The 20,529-nt window shown below is 40.7% G+C and overlaps 2 protein-coding genes across 2 annotated transcripts in view; both read right to left on the reverse strand.

Moving 5' to 3' along the window:
• Nucleotides 1-20,529, reverse strand: part of LOC141915258 (uncharacterized) — a 46,540-nt gene that overhangs the window by 13,226 nt on the left and 12,785 nt on the right. Inside the window, exon 8 of the mRNA XM_074806727.1 lies at nt 1,718-1,826. Within this exon, the coding sequence (XP_074662828.1) occupies nt 1,718-1,826 (109 nt within the window). The remainder of the gene's footprint in view (nt 1-1,717; nt 1,827-20,529) is intronic.
• On the reverse strand, nt 15,014-17,447 carry LOC141911699 (putative E3 ubiquitin-protein ligase IRF2BPL). The gene has a single exon (XM_074802708.1). It carries the CDS (start codon nt 17,159-17,161, stop codon nt 15,428-15,430), a length of 1,734 nt encoding a protein of 577 aa, XP_074658809.1. The 5' UTR covers nt 17,162-17,447; the 3' UTR covers nt 15,014-15,427.

Below are 20,529 nucleotides of genomic sequence, written 5' to 3' on the forward strand. Positions count from 1 at the left end.
TATATATATATATATATATATATATATATATATATATATATATATATATATATATATATATATATATATATATATATATATATATATATATATATATATATATATATATATATATATATATATATATATATATATATATATATATATATATATATATATATATATATACGAGCAGTGGTTAGTTTGAGTGTGAGTTTAAAGTGAGAGTGGAGAAGGTAGAGTTTGGCTAGGGATTAACACGTTTGGAGTCCCTGAGTTATGAGTTTGGGCAGGGAGTTTGGCTAGGGATTAACAGTTGGGAGTCCCTGAGTTATGAGTTTGGGCAGGGAGTTTGGCTAGGGATTAACAGTTGGGAGTCCCTGAGTTATGAGTTTGGGCAGGGAGTTTGGCTAGGGATTAACACGTTTGGAGTCCCTGAGTTATGAGTTTGGGCAGGGAGTTTGGCTAGGGATTAACAGTTGGGAGTCCCTGAGTTATGAGTTTGGGCAGGGAGTTTGGCTAGGGATTACACGTTTGGAGTCCCTGAGTTATGAGTTTGGGCAGGGAGTTTGGCTAGGGATTAACACGTTTGGAGTCCCTGAGTTATGAGTTTGGGCAGGGAGTTTGGCTAGGGATTAACACGTTTGGAGTCCCTGAGTTATGAGTTTGGGCAGGGAGTTTGGCTAGGGATTAACACGTTTGGAGTCCCTGAGTTATGAGTTTGGGCAGGGAGTTTGGCTAGGGATTAACAGTTGGGAGTCCCTGAGTTATGAGTTTGGGCAGGGAGTTTGGCTAGGGATTAACAGTTGGGAGTCCCTGAGTTATGAGTTTGGGCAGGGAGTTTGGCTAGGGATTAACACGTTTGGAGTCCCTGAGTTATGAGTTTGGGCAGGGAGTTTGGCTAGGGATTAACAGGTTTGGAGTCCCTGAGTTATGAGTTTGGGCAGGGGGTCTTGTGAGGCTAGGGGACTGTGGGTTGGTGTGTGGTTCACAGGGGACTATGGGTTCCCTCTGAACACCCCCAAATAAAACAATGATATCAGAAGACACCAGTTCTTCCTCCTTGATTCAACTATTTATCAATCTGACACAATCATTAGCGATAACCCAGCAACAATCATTAGCAATAACCTGGCAACAATCATTTAACTAAAATCGTACCGCCGTATTTTAACAACCATAGCACGGAAAATAACGCGTGATAATCAGTTCTAATTGTAACCGGGGAAACGCAATAATCAACACCTTAGAAACCGGTGACGACAGGCGGACGACAGCAGACGACTTATAAATGAGAATTATTACGAGAATATTTGCAGCCGAGTTCCGTAATGAGGTAAAATATCCGTGGATACAGAAATATTTCATCTGACAAATTGAAAACATTGTTTGATGAATAGAATTATTCAAACTCATAAAGATTTTAAATAAACACATAGTTGAAATACTGAACAACGCAAGCGATATTATTACATACACCTTCATTACTCATACTGTAATACTTGTATTACCTGTATTACATACACCCTCATTACTCATACTGTAATACTTGTATTACCTGTATTAATACACAATGACATGTATAATTACCTGTATTAATACACAATGACTTGAATTACCTGTATTAATACACAATGACTTGTATTACCTGTATTAATACACAAGTACTTGTATTACCTGTATTAATACACAATGACTTGTATTACCTGTATTAATACACAAGGACTTGTATAATTACCTGTATTAATACATGACTAGGCTGATTGTGTGCTGTTTGTTGTTTTTTAATTTCTACATCTGGAATCAGTTGTTCTCTGCCGTCTGTTACTGTAGGACTTGATCTGGACCTGATAACATATAAAAACACAGTCTGCTTTTATTCTTATTCCTAGAAATATCAATCCCTAGAAAATTAACTTGACATTTAGAAGATGTCTATTTATGAGTTGTGTATCAGAAGAGTCTCATCTCATCTCTCTAATTCAGTTACACCTTCAAATAAACTCAGAAATCTGAACTGAATTCAAACGGTTTATATTCACACATCAATGGTAAAGATATCAACAAGGAATCAAAATGCTCTTTCATCAATCCATGGTTCATGTGTTTTGAATCCTGCCGGTAGCAGTCGGTTGGTCGGTCAGTCAGTTGGTCAGTCAGTCGGTCGGTCAGTTGGTCGGTCAGTTGGTCGGTCAGTTGGTCAGTCAGTTGGTCAGTCAGTTGGTCAGTCAGTTGGTCAGTCTCCAGGCCTCTCTTCTCTTAATCGGGGAAAAGAAACCTCAAATCTGCAATTATCATTATTAGCAAATTCGAGGTTTCCTCCGTAACACGCTGAGGAATGTCACTCGTGCCCATTCTAACCCGTCAGTCGAGATGAGGGATGACAGGAGGATTGAGTTTAATCGTAGTTCTGTGCCTTGTCTAAAGAGAGAGAAGTGCATTTAAATAAATCATTAATTTCATCATCGATTTTAAACATCTTTTTTTCCGATCCCGAACATGTACGGAAATAGTTGTTCCTCGGGGAAAAACAAAGTGCAAAACATTCAATTAAAACAAATTTTATTCGTAACTCAATCGGGAAAGTGAGTTAGTCATTACCTTTAAACGCGTGATCGGTAAGAATTCTAGTCAGGTACGATTCATAAAAAGCATTGAATTGATGCGACTCGCGTTAATGTGTACAATACTCCTTAATAGAGAATGTGACTAGAGTATTAAATATAGAACAATACCTGATCAGAATACACCCTCTTTCTCTCTCTCTCTCTTTCCCTCTCTCTCTCTCTCTCTCTCTCTCTCTCTCTCTCTCTCTCTCTCTCTCTCTCTCTCTCTCTCTCTCTCTCTCTCTCTCTCTCTCTCTCTCTCTCTTCCCCTTCTCTCTCCCTTAACAATAACATCACAACAGTCTAATCTTCACTAGTAGAATATCATCACATTATTATATCTGATATACATTTAGCACTCGATTCTATAACTGAAAAGGACCAGTTGATAATGGAATTCATTTCACATTCTGTCGCAAACCTTCTCAGATTCAGTGATAATTTAACTAGAAAGTATTGCAGGTCTACTGTTTGAGAGGTCTCCTGTTTGAGAGGTCTCCTGCTTGAGAGGTCTCCTGTTTGAGAGGTTTCCTGTTTGAGAGGTCCCCTGTTTGAGAGGTTTCCTGTTTGAGAGGTCCCCTGTTTGAGAGGTCCCCTGTTTGAGAGGTCTCCCAGTGTACCATGTGTTATCATTCTACCCATGAATTAATAATTAGTTGTGTCTGTGATGAAGCGAATAAAACTGATATTCACTGTCACAAGTTCCCAGTTTATATTCTTGATCTATTTGTAAACTCTTATAAAGAGGTTTTCATTCCTCTTGTTTACAGAGGTCCATCGAATATTTTTGTGAGGTAGGTCAAGCGAGAGGTGGGAGAGGTTAATGAGGTCACAGTCACGCCGAGACCTGTGTGCCTCGTTAAATGTGACTGATAAGTAATGATAAACAGCTGATAAGACATTCACAAGATCAACTGATGATCACATGTAAAGCAGCATTGATTCAGTGCTTTCAGTGTCATCTCTAATTGACATTGACTTCACCCGTTGATTTTGATTCTGTTCAGCTTTTGGTGTAAATGATTAATCAGTGTTGAGTGTCTCCGTGTAAACCAGATGTGATTTGTACAATTTCCTTGATGTTTGCGGTGACAGCCGAGACTCTCATACAAGAATAATAATAAACTGACACAACTTAGACCTTGTCCTCATAGATCTAGGTTTAGACCTAGTTAGAGATCTAGGAGTCACATATACGGAATAGATGGTTTAAAATAATCCTGGGCCCGGTTTTATAGACTGGTATTAGCTTTAACCCGGGGGTTAACTTGACTGAAAATGAATTGAGTTAGCCCCTGAGTTAAAGTTAATACCAGTCTATAAAACCGGGCCCTGGCTTTCTCCATCAGTAAAATACTATTATCAGTGAAGTAATCATTTTAATGAGAAAACAACAAATGAAAGTTGTTGAAGTCGTTAAAAAGAGAGAGAGTGAGATTTTAGGTGTCAGTGTCTTGTTATTATGCTTACCAGGAACACTGGTAATTGAATTGCAGGCTCACTGCACCTTGTATTTTATGCTCAATTTGGAAGAAGGCTGTTCTCCATCCTTACTACCTGACATTACTACAAACAAACCACCAACATTCTCTATCCATGTGATCTACATTTACAATCAGTCTGTTCTACTCACTGCCATCTACAGCAAGTTTCACACTTCGCACAAAAACTTTTTAAACACGGATAAAACAGTTCATTCAGTCTCTTCAGTTTGTAAAATACCAGGTGTTATGAATTAAACATTTAAAAACTTGTCAATGTGTCATTCCTATGATTGTCAGTGTTCTACGTTACTCTGATTGTCAGTGATCTACGTTCCTCTGATTGTCAGTGTTCTACGTTCCTCTGATTGTCAGTGTTCTATGTTCCTCTGATTGTCACTGTTCTATGTTCCTCTGATTGTCAGTGTTCTATGTTCCTCTGATTGTCACTGTTCTATGTTCCTCTGATTGTCAGTGTTCTATGTTCCTCTGATTGTCACTGTTCTATGTTCCTCTGATTGTCACTGCTCTATGTTCCTCTGATTGTCAGTGTTCAATGTTCCTCTGATTGTCACTGTGCTATGTTCCTCTGATTGTCACTGTTCTATGATCCTCTGATTGTCAGTGTTCTACGTTCCCCTGATTGTCAGTGTTCTACGTTCCTCTGATTGTCAGTGTTCTATGTTCCTCTGATTGTCAGTGTTCTATGTTCCTCTGATTGTCAGTGTTCTATGTTCCTCTGATTGTCACTGTTCTATGTTCCTCTGATTGTCACTGTTCTACGTTCCTCTGATTGTCACTGTTCTATGTTCCTCTGATTGTCAGTGTTCTGTGTTCCTCTGATTGTCACTGTTTTATAAACATGTATTCATCACATGCAGTTGTTCGGGTAGATTTTTAAACTGGTTGATTGCTGGTAATTAGTATGACCGATAGATCACACACACAAGATGCGCACCTGCTTTCTAATGTACCGCTGCTGCTGGTGCGGCGGCTGCTGCTGGTGCTTACTGTAAGATTACCAGCGTCAACTTGACATTTAATTGTGCTCATATTGTATTCTACAGCACACGTTAAGTTGATCAATTTTCTTGTCAGTTTATCAGAGCATTAGGAATCGTACCTGACTAACATATCTAACCTGATCTGACCAATCAACCTGACCAGATTACCGCCATCCGCTAAATATCCAACACTGGTCGTTTTTTTGACAATAGCACAGCAGAGCGCGGGTAGTTTAGGAATAGCACAGAGTGGGGGTAGTTTAGGAATAGCACAGAGCGCGGGTAGTTTAGGAGTAGCACAGAGCGCGGGTAGTTTAGGAATAGCACAGAGCGCGGGTAGTTTAGGAATAGCACAGAGAGGGTAGTTTAGGGGTAGCACAGAGCGAGGGTAGTTTAGGAGTAGCACAGAGCGCGGGTAGTTTAGGAATAGCACAGAGCGCGGGTAGTTTAGGAATAGCACAGAGAGGGTAGTTTAGGGGTAGCACAGAGCGAGGGTAGTTTAGGAATAGCACAGAGCACGGGTAGTTTAGGAATAGCACAGAGCTCGGGTACTTTAGGAATAGCACAGAGCGCGGGTAGTTTAGGAATAGCACAGAGCGCGGGTACTTTAGGAATAGCACAGAGCGGGGGTAGTTTAGGAATAGCACAGAGAGGGTAGTTTAGGAATAGCACAGAGCGCGAGTAGTTTAGGAATAGCGCAGAGCGGGGGTAGTTTAGGAGTAGCACAGAACGCGGGTAGTTTAGGAATAGCACAGAACGCGGGTAGTTTAGGAATAGCACAGAACGCGGGTAGTTTAGGAATAGCACAGAGAGGGTAGTTTAGGGGTAGCACAGAGCGAGGGTAGTTTAGGAATAGCACAGAGCGCGGGTAGTTTAAGAATAGCGCAGAGCGAGGGTCGTTTAGGAATAGCACAGAGTGGGGGTAGTTTAGGAGTAGCACAGAGCGAGGGTAGTTTAGGAATAGCACAGAGCGCGGGTAGTTTAGGAATAGCGCAGAGCGAGGGTCGTTTAGGAATAGCACAGAGCGCGGGTAGTTTAGGAGTAGCACAGAGCGAGGGTAGTTTAGGAATAGCGCAGAGCGAGGGTCGTTTAGGAATAGCACAGAGCGCGGGTAGTTTAGGAGTAGCACAGAGCGAGGGTAGTTTAGGAATAGCGCAGAGCGAGGGTCGTTTAGGAATAGCACAGAGTGGGGGTAGTTTAGGAGTAGCACAGAGCGAGGGTAGTTTAGGAATAGCACAGAGCGCGGGTAGTTTAGGAGTAGAACAGAGTGAGGGTAGTTTAGGAATAGCACAGAGAGGGTAGTTTAGGGGTAGCACAGAGCGAGGGTAGTTTAGGAATAGCACAGAGTGGGGGTAGTTTAGGAATAGCACAGAGAGGGTAGTTTAGGAATAGCACAGAGCGCGGGTAGTTTAGGAGTAGCACAGAGCGAGGGTAGTTTAGGAATAGCACAGAGCGGGGGTAGTTTAGGAATAGCACAGAGCGGGGGTAGTTTAGGAATAGCACAGAGCGCGGGTAGTTTAGGAGTAGCACAGAGCGAGGGTAGTTTAGGAATAGCACAGAGCGGGGGTAGTTTAGGAATAGCACAGAGAGGGTAGTTTAGGAATAGCACAGAGCGCGGGTAGTTTAGGAATAGCACAGAGCGAGGGTAGTTTAGGAATAGCACAGAGCGGGGGTAGTTTAGGAATAGCACAGAGTGGGGGTAGTTTAGGAATAACACAGAGTGGGGGTAGTTTAGGAATAACACAGAGCGGGGGTAGTTTAGGAATAGCACAGAGCGGGGGTAGTTTAGGAATAGCACAGAGTGGGGGTAGTTTAGGAATAACACAGAGCGGGGGTAGTTTAGGAATAGCACAGAGCGAGGGTAGTTTAGGAATAGCACAGAGCGGGGGTAGTTTAGGAATAACACAGAGCGGGGGTAGTTTAGGAATAGCACAGAGCGGGGGTAGTTTAGGAATAGCACAGAGTGGGGGTAGTTTAGGAATAGCACAGAGCGCGGGTAGTTTAGGAATAGCACAGAGTGGGGGTAGTTTAGGAATAGCACAGTCAATAGATAAGGAATAGTGGTTTCATAAAATCAACAATTCATGACACTAAGTTTCTGTCTCTGGGCAGAGTTCGAATCCTTACGTATTTTTGATTCAATCTCTGAATAGTGGGTTGTTTGTGTCAGTGCACCAATATATTCAACTTAACTACCGGTAGTTAAAACGTGACTATATTCTAGATTCTTATATTGTCGACATAGATATGATTTTATTTGCTATAACTACTGTGTATCTATTCTTCTAATTGTTTTAAATGTCGATTTTCAAACTTTAACTGAATTAAAACCGTTTAAATGATGTCGACTTTTCATTGAAACACATCTGTTTACACTCCCTCCTCCCAGCTCCCCCCTCCCTCCCTCCTCCCAGCTACCTCCCTCCCTCCTCCCAGCTCCCCCTCCCTCCTCCCTCCCTCCCTCCTCCCAGCTCCCTCCCTCCCTCCTCCCAGCTCCCTCCCTCCTTCTCTTTATTGTCTGAAGACAATCTCGATCCTGAAGCTCAAAATGTCAACTTCTCACCTTCACGTAGAACGTAGTTGCAAGGCGAAGGTCGGAAAAACAGGGGGTTTAAATGTCACATAATGTTTGAAAGGATAAAATATTCAAAATCAATTTATATGTTTCTAAGAATTGTGATTCAACTTTTGAGTTTTCTCCACACAACTGGTAGTCTCCACCCTAAAACAGTTTGGGCAGTGATAACCCCCTCCTCCCCCTCCCCCTCCCTTCATGAAGGTGTGGTCGATATTAAGAAGCTGAAGCTGCTTTATTACGAACATAAAGAACAGTAGCGTGCACGCAGTGCATGGATTTATCAGACCCGATCCAGACCCTAACATACAATCAATAGAATAACGAAATATCACTCACGAAATATTGCATGTCATTCAAAATAGATTCATTTAGTCTCACGAAATATTCTACTGAAAACAATTTATTTCTGTAAAATTCCGTGCTGTAAGCTTAGACTGATTGATACCGAGAGCGGAATGCACTCGATTCAATCAACACAGTTTTAACCCGTCTCAATCTCAATCTGTTTCTGTTTCTCCAAAGCTTTTTCTAACGTCGCGACGAAATTGATTGGAAAGTTTTCTGAACATTTCAAAAACAAAGTCTCATAATTGAAGAGTTTATTGACGCCACGGTCACTAAACACAAACAACCAACACGGTGGCAATAAACTTTTCAATTTCTCAAGTTTAATTCGTCAATTGTGGGATTTCTATATTTTTAACGGATTACATTCAGGACTCCACATCATCATCAACTCATAATTCCTAAAATCCCATTCATAGCTCTTATAAAATGAGAGGAAGGCGAAGAATGAAAACTAATCTGAAGACGGTTTAATGGCGCGAATTACGTTGTAAATTCTATAGCAAATAAATTAAAACGTCAATTTTTCTTAAAAATAGATATTACATTTATATAAGCATATTGTTTATGATGTAGTTATTTATAGTGTTACTGGACAGACAGACAGACAGAGAGACAGACAGACAGACAGACAGTGTCAGTGCCACGTTGTATATAAGGTGTATGAAGGCTACGCCTATCGAGTTAGCGGCTCATATTTATATTTAAATGTCCTCCTATCCACAAGAGAAAGGGCGGAACTTATTTTTGATCGTCAAAAGCAGTAATCTGTTTGTCTATAAATAGAATGCTTTAAATGGTATAAAGGTTGATATCGGTAAATTGAACAGAGTAGAGAAAGTGAAGACACGTTACATACAACATCATCTCTCTCTCTCTCTAGTCCACCTCACTCACTCCCTCACTCACTCACTCACTCCCTCACTCACTCCCTCCTGCCCTCGTCTGTTAACAGATGACATCACTAATGGGCAATCAGGTCATCCATACAGGTTACATTTCACCTGCCAATAATATAAATAGCCTGTTTCAGAGAATTTAATGAAATATGAAGTTACTGTGAGACACACACAACCAGTTACTGAGAATTTCTTATTTCTAAAACACTAAATCTATTTCTGATTACAAATGAATACTTTATTAAGACACAACGTATGATATGTAGTTTTAATGGGTCGACCATTAATTGAATTGTTAATAACTCCCCATTTTGTTTTAACACTCCTAATAAGGAGTTTATGTTCTAGAATTTTCAGTGATTATCAATAGGCGGGAAATTTGTGGAATCTTCTACTCGGAATAACAAATGTTTCCTTTTTAAAAGGGAATTCAATGGAGTTAATCAGGGAGAAACTAAATACCCTTTGGTTAAATTAATTCTAATGTGTTTGGCCCCGAGGTAAAATACATATTTTCTGCAATTCATCACCAGTTTTAGTTTATCTTAAAAACTATTCCAAAAACATGTATTCTAGAGCCAAGATATTCATCGATATTTAAAAAAAAACTTAATCGAAAGTGAATTAATGAAAAGTACCACGAGGTGCTGCCACCTATGGTATTAAATGTGTACTAAACAAACTGACTGATAACGTTTTTTTTCGTGTGAATAAATACGTTTTATTTCAGTGATATTCTTATTATTTATTATGGATTGAATCGATAAACAAATAAACAACCCGATCATGAAAAAATATATGTGACGGATTGCATCAGCCATTTAAAGTTGGTTCTAGGGTTTTCTAGATGTCTTTGTCTTTTTCTACAGATAGATATTTATACATTGTAATAAATAAGAGTATCCTAGTTGTGTTTAGTACCGCCCTAAACCGTTTAGTTCACATCATCGAGAAATTGATCTGTTGCCTTGAAGCGATAAGTCAAAACTAAATGATACGAATCGATTTAAACCAAGTCACTTTAACTTCCTGGTGCTTACAGCAAAATATAACCTGTATCCAAAACAGATTAAACAATAGCTGAGAGTCATTGGCAGACGATAACAGAGGGGGAACTTATCAACTATTTAAACGATGAAATATCAGAAAAATATAAAAATATCCCGATAGATAGGTCGTAAAATAAGAATAACCAGAACAAAATCTCGATATATATAGGCGTATGATATATCAGGAATTCATGTAAAACTAACAGAAATACTGAGAGATTTCAAAGGTGAAATACTGAGAGATTTCAAAGTTGAAAAACCGAGAGATTTCAAAGCTGAAATACCGAGAGATTTCAAAGTTGAAATACCGAGAGATTTCAAAGTTGAAATACTGAGAGATTTCAAAGTTGAAATACTGAGAGATTTCAAAGCTGAAATACCGAGAGATTTCAAAGTTGAAATACCGAGAGATTTCAAAGCTGAAATACCGAGAGATTTCAAAGTTGAAATACCGAGAGATTTCAAAGTTGAAATACTGAGAGATTTCAAAGTTGAAATACTGAGAGATTTCAAAGCTGAAATACTGAGAGATTTCAAAGTTGAAATACTGAGAGATTTCAAAGTTGAAATACTGAGAGATTTCAAAGTTGAAATACTGAGAGATTTCAAAGTTGAAATACTGAGAGATTTCAAAGTTGAAATACTGAGAGATTTCAAAGCTGAAATACTGAGAGATTTCAAAGCTGAAATACTGAGAGATTTCAAAGTTGAAATACTGAGAGATTTCAAAGTTGAAATACTGAGAGATTTCAAAGTTGAAATACTGAGAGATTTCAAAGTTGAAATACTGAGAGATTTCAAAGTTGAAATACTGAGAGATTTCAAAGCTGAAATACTGAGAGATTTCAAAGTTGAAATACTGAGAGATTTCAAAGTTGAAATACTGAGAGATTTCAAAGTTGAAATACTGAGAGATGCCGGACAATCAGTTTAAACTGCTAGAAGGAAGCTTAAACCACTTGCCCTTTAGGGTTATTAGCTTTCTATCAAAGCACATCGCAACAATAGCTACCTGAACGGTTTACTGTCGGGGTTTTCATTGTCGGCGCAATTTTAGGCAGATGTAAAACTGGCCGCGCCTAAAGCGGCTTCAGATCAGCCACCGGGGGAAATTAATTGATAGCTACCAGCTAGGCCTGAAGTAATATCAAACAGATCCCTGAAGGGGAAAGCTGTCCATAAAACACCGAATACAATATAAACCCCTAAAAACCCACAGGGCTAAAATTGTATTAAGTGTTTCTTACATTTCAAATAACACGATCAAATTTCATCTAATTTTAGAATTTACAAAAACGATAGTGAAATAAAACGCGCGGTCCAAAAATGATTAGGAAAAAAAGTTTCGACGCGAATTTTCTGTTTTAGGGAGGATGAATTTTATCAGCGCGTGATTATTAAAAATATATTGCATCCTCATGAACGAGAATTCTGGAAAAAAAAACTTTTAAAAGTAAGCGAAATACTCAAAACATTGACCCTCAGAATCGACAAACCATTGACCCTCAGAATCTTGACCCCCAGAATCGACAAAACATTGACCCTCAGAATCGACAAACCATTGACCCTCAGAATCGACAAACCATTGACCCTCAGAATCTTGACCCCCAGAATCGACAAACAATTGTGACCACTGAATAACGAAAAAGCGAGCGTCAAAATCAACAAAAAATAAATGACGACGGAGTCGATACAAACAGCACGATAAACACAGGTAAATCTAAATATAGAGAACATGTCATTACTAACGGGGTCCACCCTGAGTGAGGAGAGAGAGAGAGACAGTGAGGAGGAGACACAATCGATTCAAATACCTTTATTCAAGATCGAATATGTCAACTAAATAAACAACACTATATTATATTCAAAATCACGGGAATTTACAGAAACATCTAGAATAGTAAAAACAACGGAGTGGGGCGAGGGGAGGAACCACGTGAGGGACGAGGGGAGGAACCACGTGAGGGGAGTGGGGCGAGGGGAGGAACCACGTGAGGGGAGTGGACCGGGTTGAGTATGAAGGGTAGTGAAGAAGTTGATCTAAAACGTGACAATTCGTCGTTTCGCTGATAATGTTTTGATAGTAGTTTTGACAGTATCTGATAAAATGTCTCAATGTCACGTATTGAAACCAGTCGACAATAAACATTGACAAATAGTGTTGGTTTTAGTGAGAGCAGTCTGTGTGTAAGCCGTTTAAAACCAGTCTGACTGGCGCCTGACTGTGGTCAATATTAATCACCTGTAAACAAGGTCTAATCACGTTCTTCCTTCGCCATCTCTGAAACTATAAACTACACTTTTAAAATCGCGCGCTAAATTTACAATCATTTCTTCGATTTTAATCAGTATTCGTTGACGTCGAATTGAACGCGTACTCAATGAGATCCATGGCGACCTGAATTTATCATTGGACAATTTTCCCTTTATAAAACAAAGGATTTTTCCTTAATTATTTCGGGTATCGGAACCGAGACGACAAGGATGACCAGTGACCACCACAGGTCACCACACTGACCAGACACCACGGAACACAGTCCTGGACCCGATGGTCAAGTGGTTAGCGTGCTCGGCTGGTACGCTGGCGGTAGCCGGTTCGAGTCCTGCTACGGAGGGTAACTAGGTAACTAGGGTTTATGGGTTACGAGACAGCTAGTTTGCCTGCTAGAAGATGCAATTTTTCGATGCAAAAATTTTCCTTTTTGCAATTGAAGTCCTAGAAATGAATCGGCTACGGTTGAAGCTTGTCGGGTGAAGGGGTGCAATAATGAAATAAATATGTTTGCGACTTTTAGCGGCGGTGCCGGCGACGGCGGCCGCGGCGGTCACGTGTTTAATCTAATCCGTGTAGTAGAACACTGACTTTATCAGCGAACAATCGACTAAAAAATGCGATGTTTGTAGAACGTGCTTTAAGACTAAAATCGGTATAGTCGGGGTAGACTTACTGGCGTCAGTCGAACAACCCGTTAAACTAAGTATTATTTATACAAATCCTAGTTAACTAAAGTGTTTTATTATCACTGAATAGATCTCGAATATAATAGAAGTTTATAATGTCAACTTTATTATAAACCACGTGACCCTTCAATCAACATTACATCCACGGTACTTTAACCGTTCGAATAATCATCTAATATACTTTTGATGATTATTCTTGGATATCTTTTTATCAGCGCGAAAATATTCATTTTATTAATCGCTAAGTATCGATGACGCTGCAACTTTTACGTGTTGAAAATACATAAAACCATCGATGGAAAAAGGCGCAGTTTCTGTCTCTAATTTTAACCTCGTTAAATTAATAGAGAAATTAAATGATTTGCGAAACTTCATCTCGAAGGCGAACGTATAAATTCTGCCCATGTTTGATAAAATTGCGAATTTCGAAAATTCTAAAATCGTCACTAAAAAGGCAGAGTTTCCGTTAAAACTCGCTCTCAATCGATAGGAAACGATTTTGATAAAGTGGAGATTATTCTATGATTCATTGATATTTATTTCCGATCGACAGCGCATGCGCGTAGAGAGAAGCTTCAGGCCAGACGATAAGACACGTGGTTTAATCATTCTCTTACACGACACATCTCGTTTTATTGTTCTTTACAGCAATTTCTAGAATTTTCTCACCGTGTTTTTTTTCCGATTCGAATCCCAAACCAAATCAAACCGCGCCCGAGCAGACGATAGGAAAAATCAATCCGCTTTTTTATATCTATTTCCTCTCATTTATAAATAGAAAGGTAATATTTATATCTTTATATACTTATACGTGATGTCGTGAAAGGCTTCCCCGAACTAGAAACTGATTGAAAACTATTTTTGTTTTTTTTTCTAAACATCCATAAACTTCTTAAGAACGGAATAAATTCTAAATTAAAACAAGTTTTAAAACGCGAAACAGAGGAAAAATGTTCAAAGTATATAAGAGTTTGAAATGACTTCGAGTCCGTAGTTTTTTTAAATGAATTTCGTTTGAAGCCGTTTTAAGGCGTTACCGATACCAATTATAATCGATAGATCTTCAATAAATGATGCCCAAATGTCAGTGATCGGGTGGGTCGTCTCGAATTACATACAGCCTGCGGTCTAAATAAAACATCAGACACGCACACACACGCGGAGACTGGCTGCTGCTGCTGCTGCCGCCGCTGCTCCCTCCCGGTTATTGAGCAGGCAAATACGTGTAAATTCACTGATAAAACACGTGGTATTGTACACACACGCACTGATGGGTGGGACCTCCCTGGTGCGACACTTGGTCATCATTCCTCCTTCTCCTTCACCTCACTTACAAATCAAACAAGTTACAATTGGATAAAACGATTTAATCGTGAGGCTTTAAGAGAAATGTATCTGATGTTAGGACATTTAAATCATTGCTAATTCTTTTAACTTTATTTTAACTTCAGAAACTGATTTATTGACAATTGATGAAACACTCTGAGTCCGTGTTGTGAAACACTCTGAGTCCGTGTTGTGAAATACTCTGAGTCCGCGTTGTGAAACACTCTGAGTCCGTGTTGTGAAGATCATATGAAAATAATCCCACAATATCAGAATAACAGATTCAGTCAGTGTCAATAGTCGCTGTTACTGGTCGAAGGTGAAATAATTATGTAATCTATTCTAAGATATACTCGATACAAGGCCGACCGGGAGAGAGAGAGAGCAGTTAATAGTAAATACACATGAATTGATAGAATTAATGAAATCCACGCACGTAAAGTCTAGGAGACAAGTTACCGCTGCGTTAGGCGCCATTGATTCAACTCGATGGACACGACCAGAATACTCTACCAGCAAATTAACTCATTTTTAGTTTCATCACGATTTTGAATGTAAGACTTCTTCCGTTTATCCGACCAGTAAAATTCATCATTAGTTCGGCTACGTGCTTTATCAATACTCGACTGCCGGAGCTGGCTACACGATTCGCAGTAAAATCCGGCAGAAATAATTGAAAGATAAAACTAATAATTTAGTATAATATAATTCTTCACTATTCGCCAATAACTTCTACAAAAATTGTCGATATTTATAACATTTCAATTATCATTTTTACAGTCGATTTTTTCTTTCATTAAATGGAAAATGAAAAAATTATTTCTCATTAACAGAAAATGTACATAGCAACAAATATAATAATCATCCTCCAGGGAGACAGTTATTGAGGGGCTGGCAGGCCGGCGGGCTGGCGAGTGGGCTGGCCGGCGGGCCGCCAGTTTTAGACAGAAGACTGAAATGATGTTTTAATAAACAGTAATCCTGACTGACTGACAGTTTGTTTCCTGTTTGTGTGAGTTTAAAACAGCGCCAAACGAGTTCACGATTTTCTATTTGATAAAATCTATTTTATCTTCATGTATTTTTATCAAAATTCAAACACTTTATTATCAAATACACGATTCCTTATTTCATTATCAAATACACGATTCCTTATCTGACATTATAAAACTTTACACAATTTGTCCCGTTTATAACAATCAAGTGTCTCTTTCTTTTTTGATTTTAAGATCTTTATATTCCTCGCCGAGAATGGTAGCTATTTCGCCCTGCATGAACGCCCAGGGAACTGTAGATCCGACCAGTGGACACTTCTTACCACTGGGGCAATAAACCTCACCTCCAGCGCCTTGTCGTTTGATACTCTCCCTCGAACAGGGGAAACAGAATTTATGTTCGGGTACAGATGGACACTGCACGAAATGAGTATCTTCCAATCGCTCGTGGCACAGAGTACATTTTAAACTGGCCTCACTCGATCCCAGACCGTTATCTAGTTTATTAAATGGAAGATCGCTATGGTTGTTATTATTTATATTTCGTAATGATTTCGGTGAATGCGGAGAGCTGCGGTTACTGGGGGAACCGGACGCTCGTCGCTGCGTGGTATTATCTGTAGAACCGCCGCTAGTAGACATTAGTCCTACAATGGATGAAGAGTTAGGTTCGGGAGGAGTGCCCGCGTGGTTACTGAGAGGAGACATCGATGACGCACTAGGTGGACCCGAACCGTGCGGGTTTGTGTTGTACCCAGAACCTGATGTCGATGAAATAGTTAATTTCAGCGCCTCTGGTTGAGTTTGCTGCATCCAACATCTCTTCACATCATCTACGCATTTACTCTCATCAATCGACGGTTCAGGGCTCGCTTTACGTTTTCGGTTTATCTCGAATAGAGGTTTCTGTTGAGGACGAACTAACATCGGAATCCGACCGTCTCGAGTAACGGGCATCAGAGGACACGGAACGTCGAGAGGTTCGGGCATCATATCTCGTTTAACCGTCTCTTTAAACACGCGTACAGACTCGGGTAATAAATCACCTAACAATCTCCAATCATTAGAACCGTGTTTCATTTCATACTCCAGATATTTAAATCCAGATGAAAGTCCTTTCCCGATATCCTTCATACATTCTTGGTACATATGTTTAGCTACTCCCGAAGCGCTGCTATAAACAGTTCCGGACCCGGCGGGATATTCGATGAATATTTTAAGTTCGTATTCCATTCCGGATTTCATGAACGCGTCGAACGCGAATACCCGACCTACCAGGCAGTGATCCTTCTTAAACCGAACATCGAACGGGGTACAACTACTGAGTGTCGATAGAATGTCTTTAACAAGAGCCGGGCGCGAGCTCGGGTCATCTGTAATCTGTTTATTGTCCACGCGCTCGTCGTCGAGATCGTGACGTTTACCGTTAACTAATGATAGTGGAGCCGTAGCCGCTGGATTGGGTCGAGAATGAGGAGGAGGCAAAGGAGGAACTGTAGCGTGTAGACTACCCATACCTGCTGTTACTGATGGATGATGAAGTCCGGGTCGTGGTCCGTGTGATTTAGGACTGCGACGGTCAGTTTCTAAATGCGGCGGTCCGATTCCGTTAATCCCGCTTAATCTCTGCGGATTATAATCCAACATGACTCTAGGTTTATCCTGTATCGGATAGCGATCTAAATGAGGCGGAAGATCGCGAGCGCTCAGTTGAGGAGGAGGTCCTTGTAGTTTCATCGGCGCACGAGAATCCTGAAATCCGTGAACGCGTTTCATCTGTCGAGCGGCTTCGATCACGAATTCGATTCGATCGGGTCCTTCGTAATTAACGCAACCTCGACAAACAGATTCGGTAAAATCGTGTAACATCGCCCACGGCATCCGAGGTAAATCGCATAGATAACAGTGCTGTCTCTGACCCCTGTGCGGTACAGACATCTTCACTTTATATCTATATATATATTACACTAGTTCATAAAATGAAAACAGATCGCGTCTGAAGTTGAGAGATTTGTAGAGATACGCGCGCGCGTGTGTCTGACATCTGAGGTGAGATGTGACTAACTAACAGACGACTCTCAACACTCGACTACCATACTAGAATAACTGTAGCACGCGCATGCGCCGTGCCGTACCTGCTGGCTATGATCGTCACGTATGAAGAAGGAAACGGCGACGGCAGTGGCGCACTCTCTCACTCACTAGCGATACGTCATCATAGATCACCAGAATAAAACATGCCTCCAGCTATATTACTAATATAAGACAGTAGAGCCTGAGGGTTTCATATCTATACTCGCGACCTCGATACAATCACCGATATGACGTCATTCATATGAAACAGCGAGCAGTGAGACTGAGGGGGGACGTTTAAAAATAATAATCCGTATTTTAAAATTGACGGAAAAATGATGTTAATTGATTGAATGATTATCAGTGGGTGAAACCTGCGTGAACCTTCTCTCTCAAAACCTCGCGAAGAAATTCATCTTGTTTCTAGATGTTTCGTTTTACAATTCGTATAATCGATGAATTAACAAATAAATTTACGTCATTATTATTAGATTATTTGGAGATTATATTCTAGAAGTGTGAGTTAGTAACATTTGACTGAAGTGTCGACCTAATCCTGAGTCGCTATTCACATTTGGTTATCTGCATTGTAATTGTGTCCTGATAAAGAAATTCGACTTAAAATTCGGACATTGAAATCAAAATTCGGAGTTTAAAATTAATACCCACTTAATACACATTTAAAGGATTACAGCGAAATTCATTTAATCATAAAATTAAGAGACGACATTTCGGAATCTCTAAGAAGCCGGAATCTTCATGTGTAAGAAATAACTAGACAAGGGGGGACAAGTTGTATCCCTGACGAATGTTTCTACAAATAGTCTCAAATGCTGTGTCTTGAATTTGAAGGGGTTTTAATTTGAAGGTGTGACGCTCTGTTTCACGTTAAGGCGAGGGTTAGTTGTTGAGGAAGGGGAGAGGAGTATCTGTTGGTTAAGGCGTGGGTTAGTTGTTTTAGAAGCCTTCCTTCTAAAACACAACTTAAGGAGAGGGTTAGTTGTTTTAGAAGGAAGGGGAGAGGAGTATCTGAGAGGGTTAGTTGTTTTAGAAGGAAGGAGAGAGGAGTATCTGAGAGGGTTAGTTGTTTTAGAAGGAAAGAGAGAGGAGTATCTGAGAGGGTTAGTTGTTTTAGAAGGAAAGAGAGAGGAGTATCTGAGAGGGTTAGTTGTTTTAGAAGGAAGGGGAGAGGAATATCTGAGAGGGTTAGTTGTTGAGGAAGGGGAGAGGAGTATCTGTCGCGCGGTGACTATCGGTTGATGTGTTTAGTTTATTAATGAAATATCTTCACAACACGCTTACAACACAATTATATCCATCGAAGCATTGGCAGACGTAACGTGACGTGGAAATGGGCTGAAGTTATTTGGCTAAAGCTCGGTTGATCTGCACCATGGCGAACGTGCGTGACAGTAGCGCGGGAACAGACACGAAACCCGGGAAAAAGACAGCACGGTTTCGAGGAAATAAGCACGAAAGCGAATTAGCAGGATGTATACTCGGGGAGCCTTAAATGAATAACTCAATATCAGTAAGCACGAACCACTGACTGGCGCACGTTCCGTATTGACTACAGATTGAGGGCTGAAGAAACTGTCTTTATCACCGCGCCGTGTGCTCGCAGTGTGCGCTGTGGCACACGCCCTTTCATCATTAAAAAATAACTCAGTGCGACGGCACTGACTGATGAAATAATACCTTAACAACAGTAACACATTTTGAATTCGACACCGGTATTCATCCAACTATATCTGAACTGATTCCCGAATTCAAAATCAAACCCCAGTTTCTTGTTGCTGGTAGGTCAACCATCAGTATCATTGATACTGGTGAGGGCTAGTGGAGTTGACACGGGTGAGGGCTAGTGGACTTGATACTGGTGAGGGCTAATGGAGGGTGAGGGCTGGTGGAGTTGATACGGGTTAGACATGCGTGTCTAACTATAAAACTTAACATTAACCTCTGTAAAGTTGAAGCCTTTTAACAAACTGCAGACTCGTTCTAGTCACGAATTCTCCAGTTCCCGGATGGCGCCATAAGATCGCCGATTTTTTATTCATGCACACGACAGAATATCGTGATATAGCAAAATTCATAAATCGAGCTGATATTGTTGGCGCAGGCGCAGGCTGCTGCTGCTGCTGCTGGGATAGAGGGGATGAATGATGTATGGTTGGTATAATTACACTACAGTTAATTGTCTCGCAGATTAGCATAGAACGACACGCAATGTATTCATTAGGTAACATACACCCCCACGCCCTAACACCCCTCCCCGCGCCCTCTCACTCCCTCCCCGTGTATAACACACGTCTCCCGAAACGATTCATACTTCAAAACGTCATCAATCGCAATTAAACCACGATTCATCATCAGAAAAATTATCGATAATTATTGAGGAAGAAAACTCGTTCCTTTTACAGATAGTTGAAACAGCGACGTGGGAGGCATAGACTCCGCGTGGAACAGCTATATCAGACCTAATGAGAAACTGTCATTAGAAACTGATGTAAATCAGATAATGATAGCGGTATTGTTACAGTGGATCACACCTGACTGGTCACCGGTACCACACCTGACTGGTCACCGGTTACCACACCTGACTGATCACCGGTAACCACATCTCACTGGTCACCAGTCACAACCACACTGACCAGATAAACCAACAAACTCTATCAGTGGTGTATGGTCCAGTGGTTAGCGTGTTAGGCCGACATGCTGGAGGCCGCGGGTTCGAGTCCTGCTAGGGTTAGGGTTATGGGAGAGCTAGGGTTTGGGTTAGCGAGGTTAGGTCACTGATGTCGCATTTTTGGTTCTGGTTTTGCCTTGAAGATACAATTTTTGTAAAAGATTTCTGTTTTGGAATAAAGAACAGCCTGAGCTAAACCGGGTTCAAACAGCCCGAGCCGAGTGTGTATAAGGAGTAGTAGTTGTTTGTTGGTAGTGATTGTAGTCATGTAATAGTTAGTAATTCAAGTCATGTATCGCTATTAGTACAGTGATTGAATCGCAGAAAGGCATTCAGTCGATCATTTTATTAAACCAGACCGATGTCGACTGGTTACAAATGCGTTCGCGGACAAGTAACGTTTACTGATGAGCTGAGAATGTTTAATACCGCCGGGTCTCGGGGAATCTCAGGACCCGGCTGCTGCTGCTGCTGCTGCTACTGCTGCTGCTGCTGCTGCTGCTGCTGCTGCTGCTGCTGCTGCTGCTGCTGCTGCTGCTGCTGC

This window comes from Tubulanus polymorphus, chromosome 1 (genome assembly GCF_964204645.1).
Source record: "Tubulanus polymorphus chromosome 1, tnTubPoly1.2, whole genome shotgun sequence".
NCBI classification, from domain to species: Eukaryota; Metazoa; Nemertea; class Palaeonemertea; order Tubulaniformes; family Tubulanidae; genus Tubulanus; species Tubulanus polymorphus.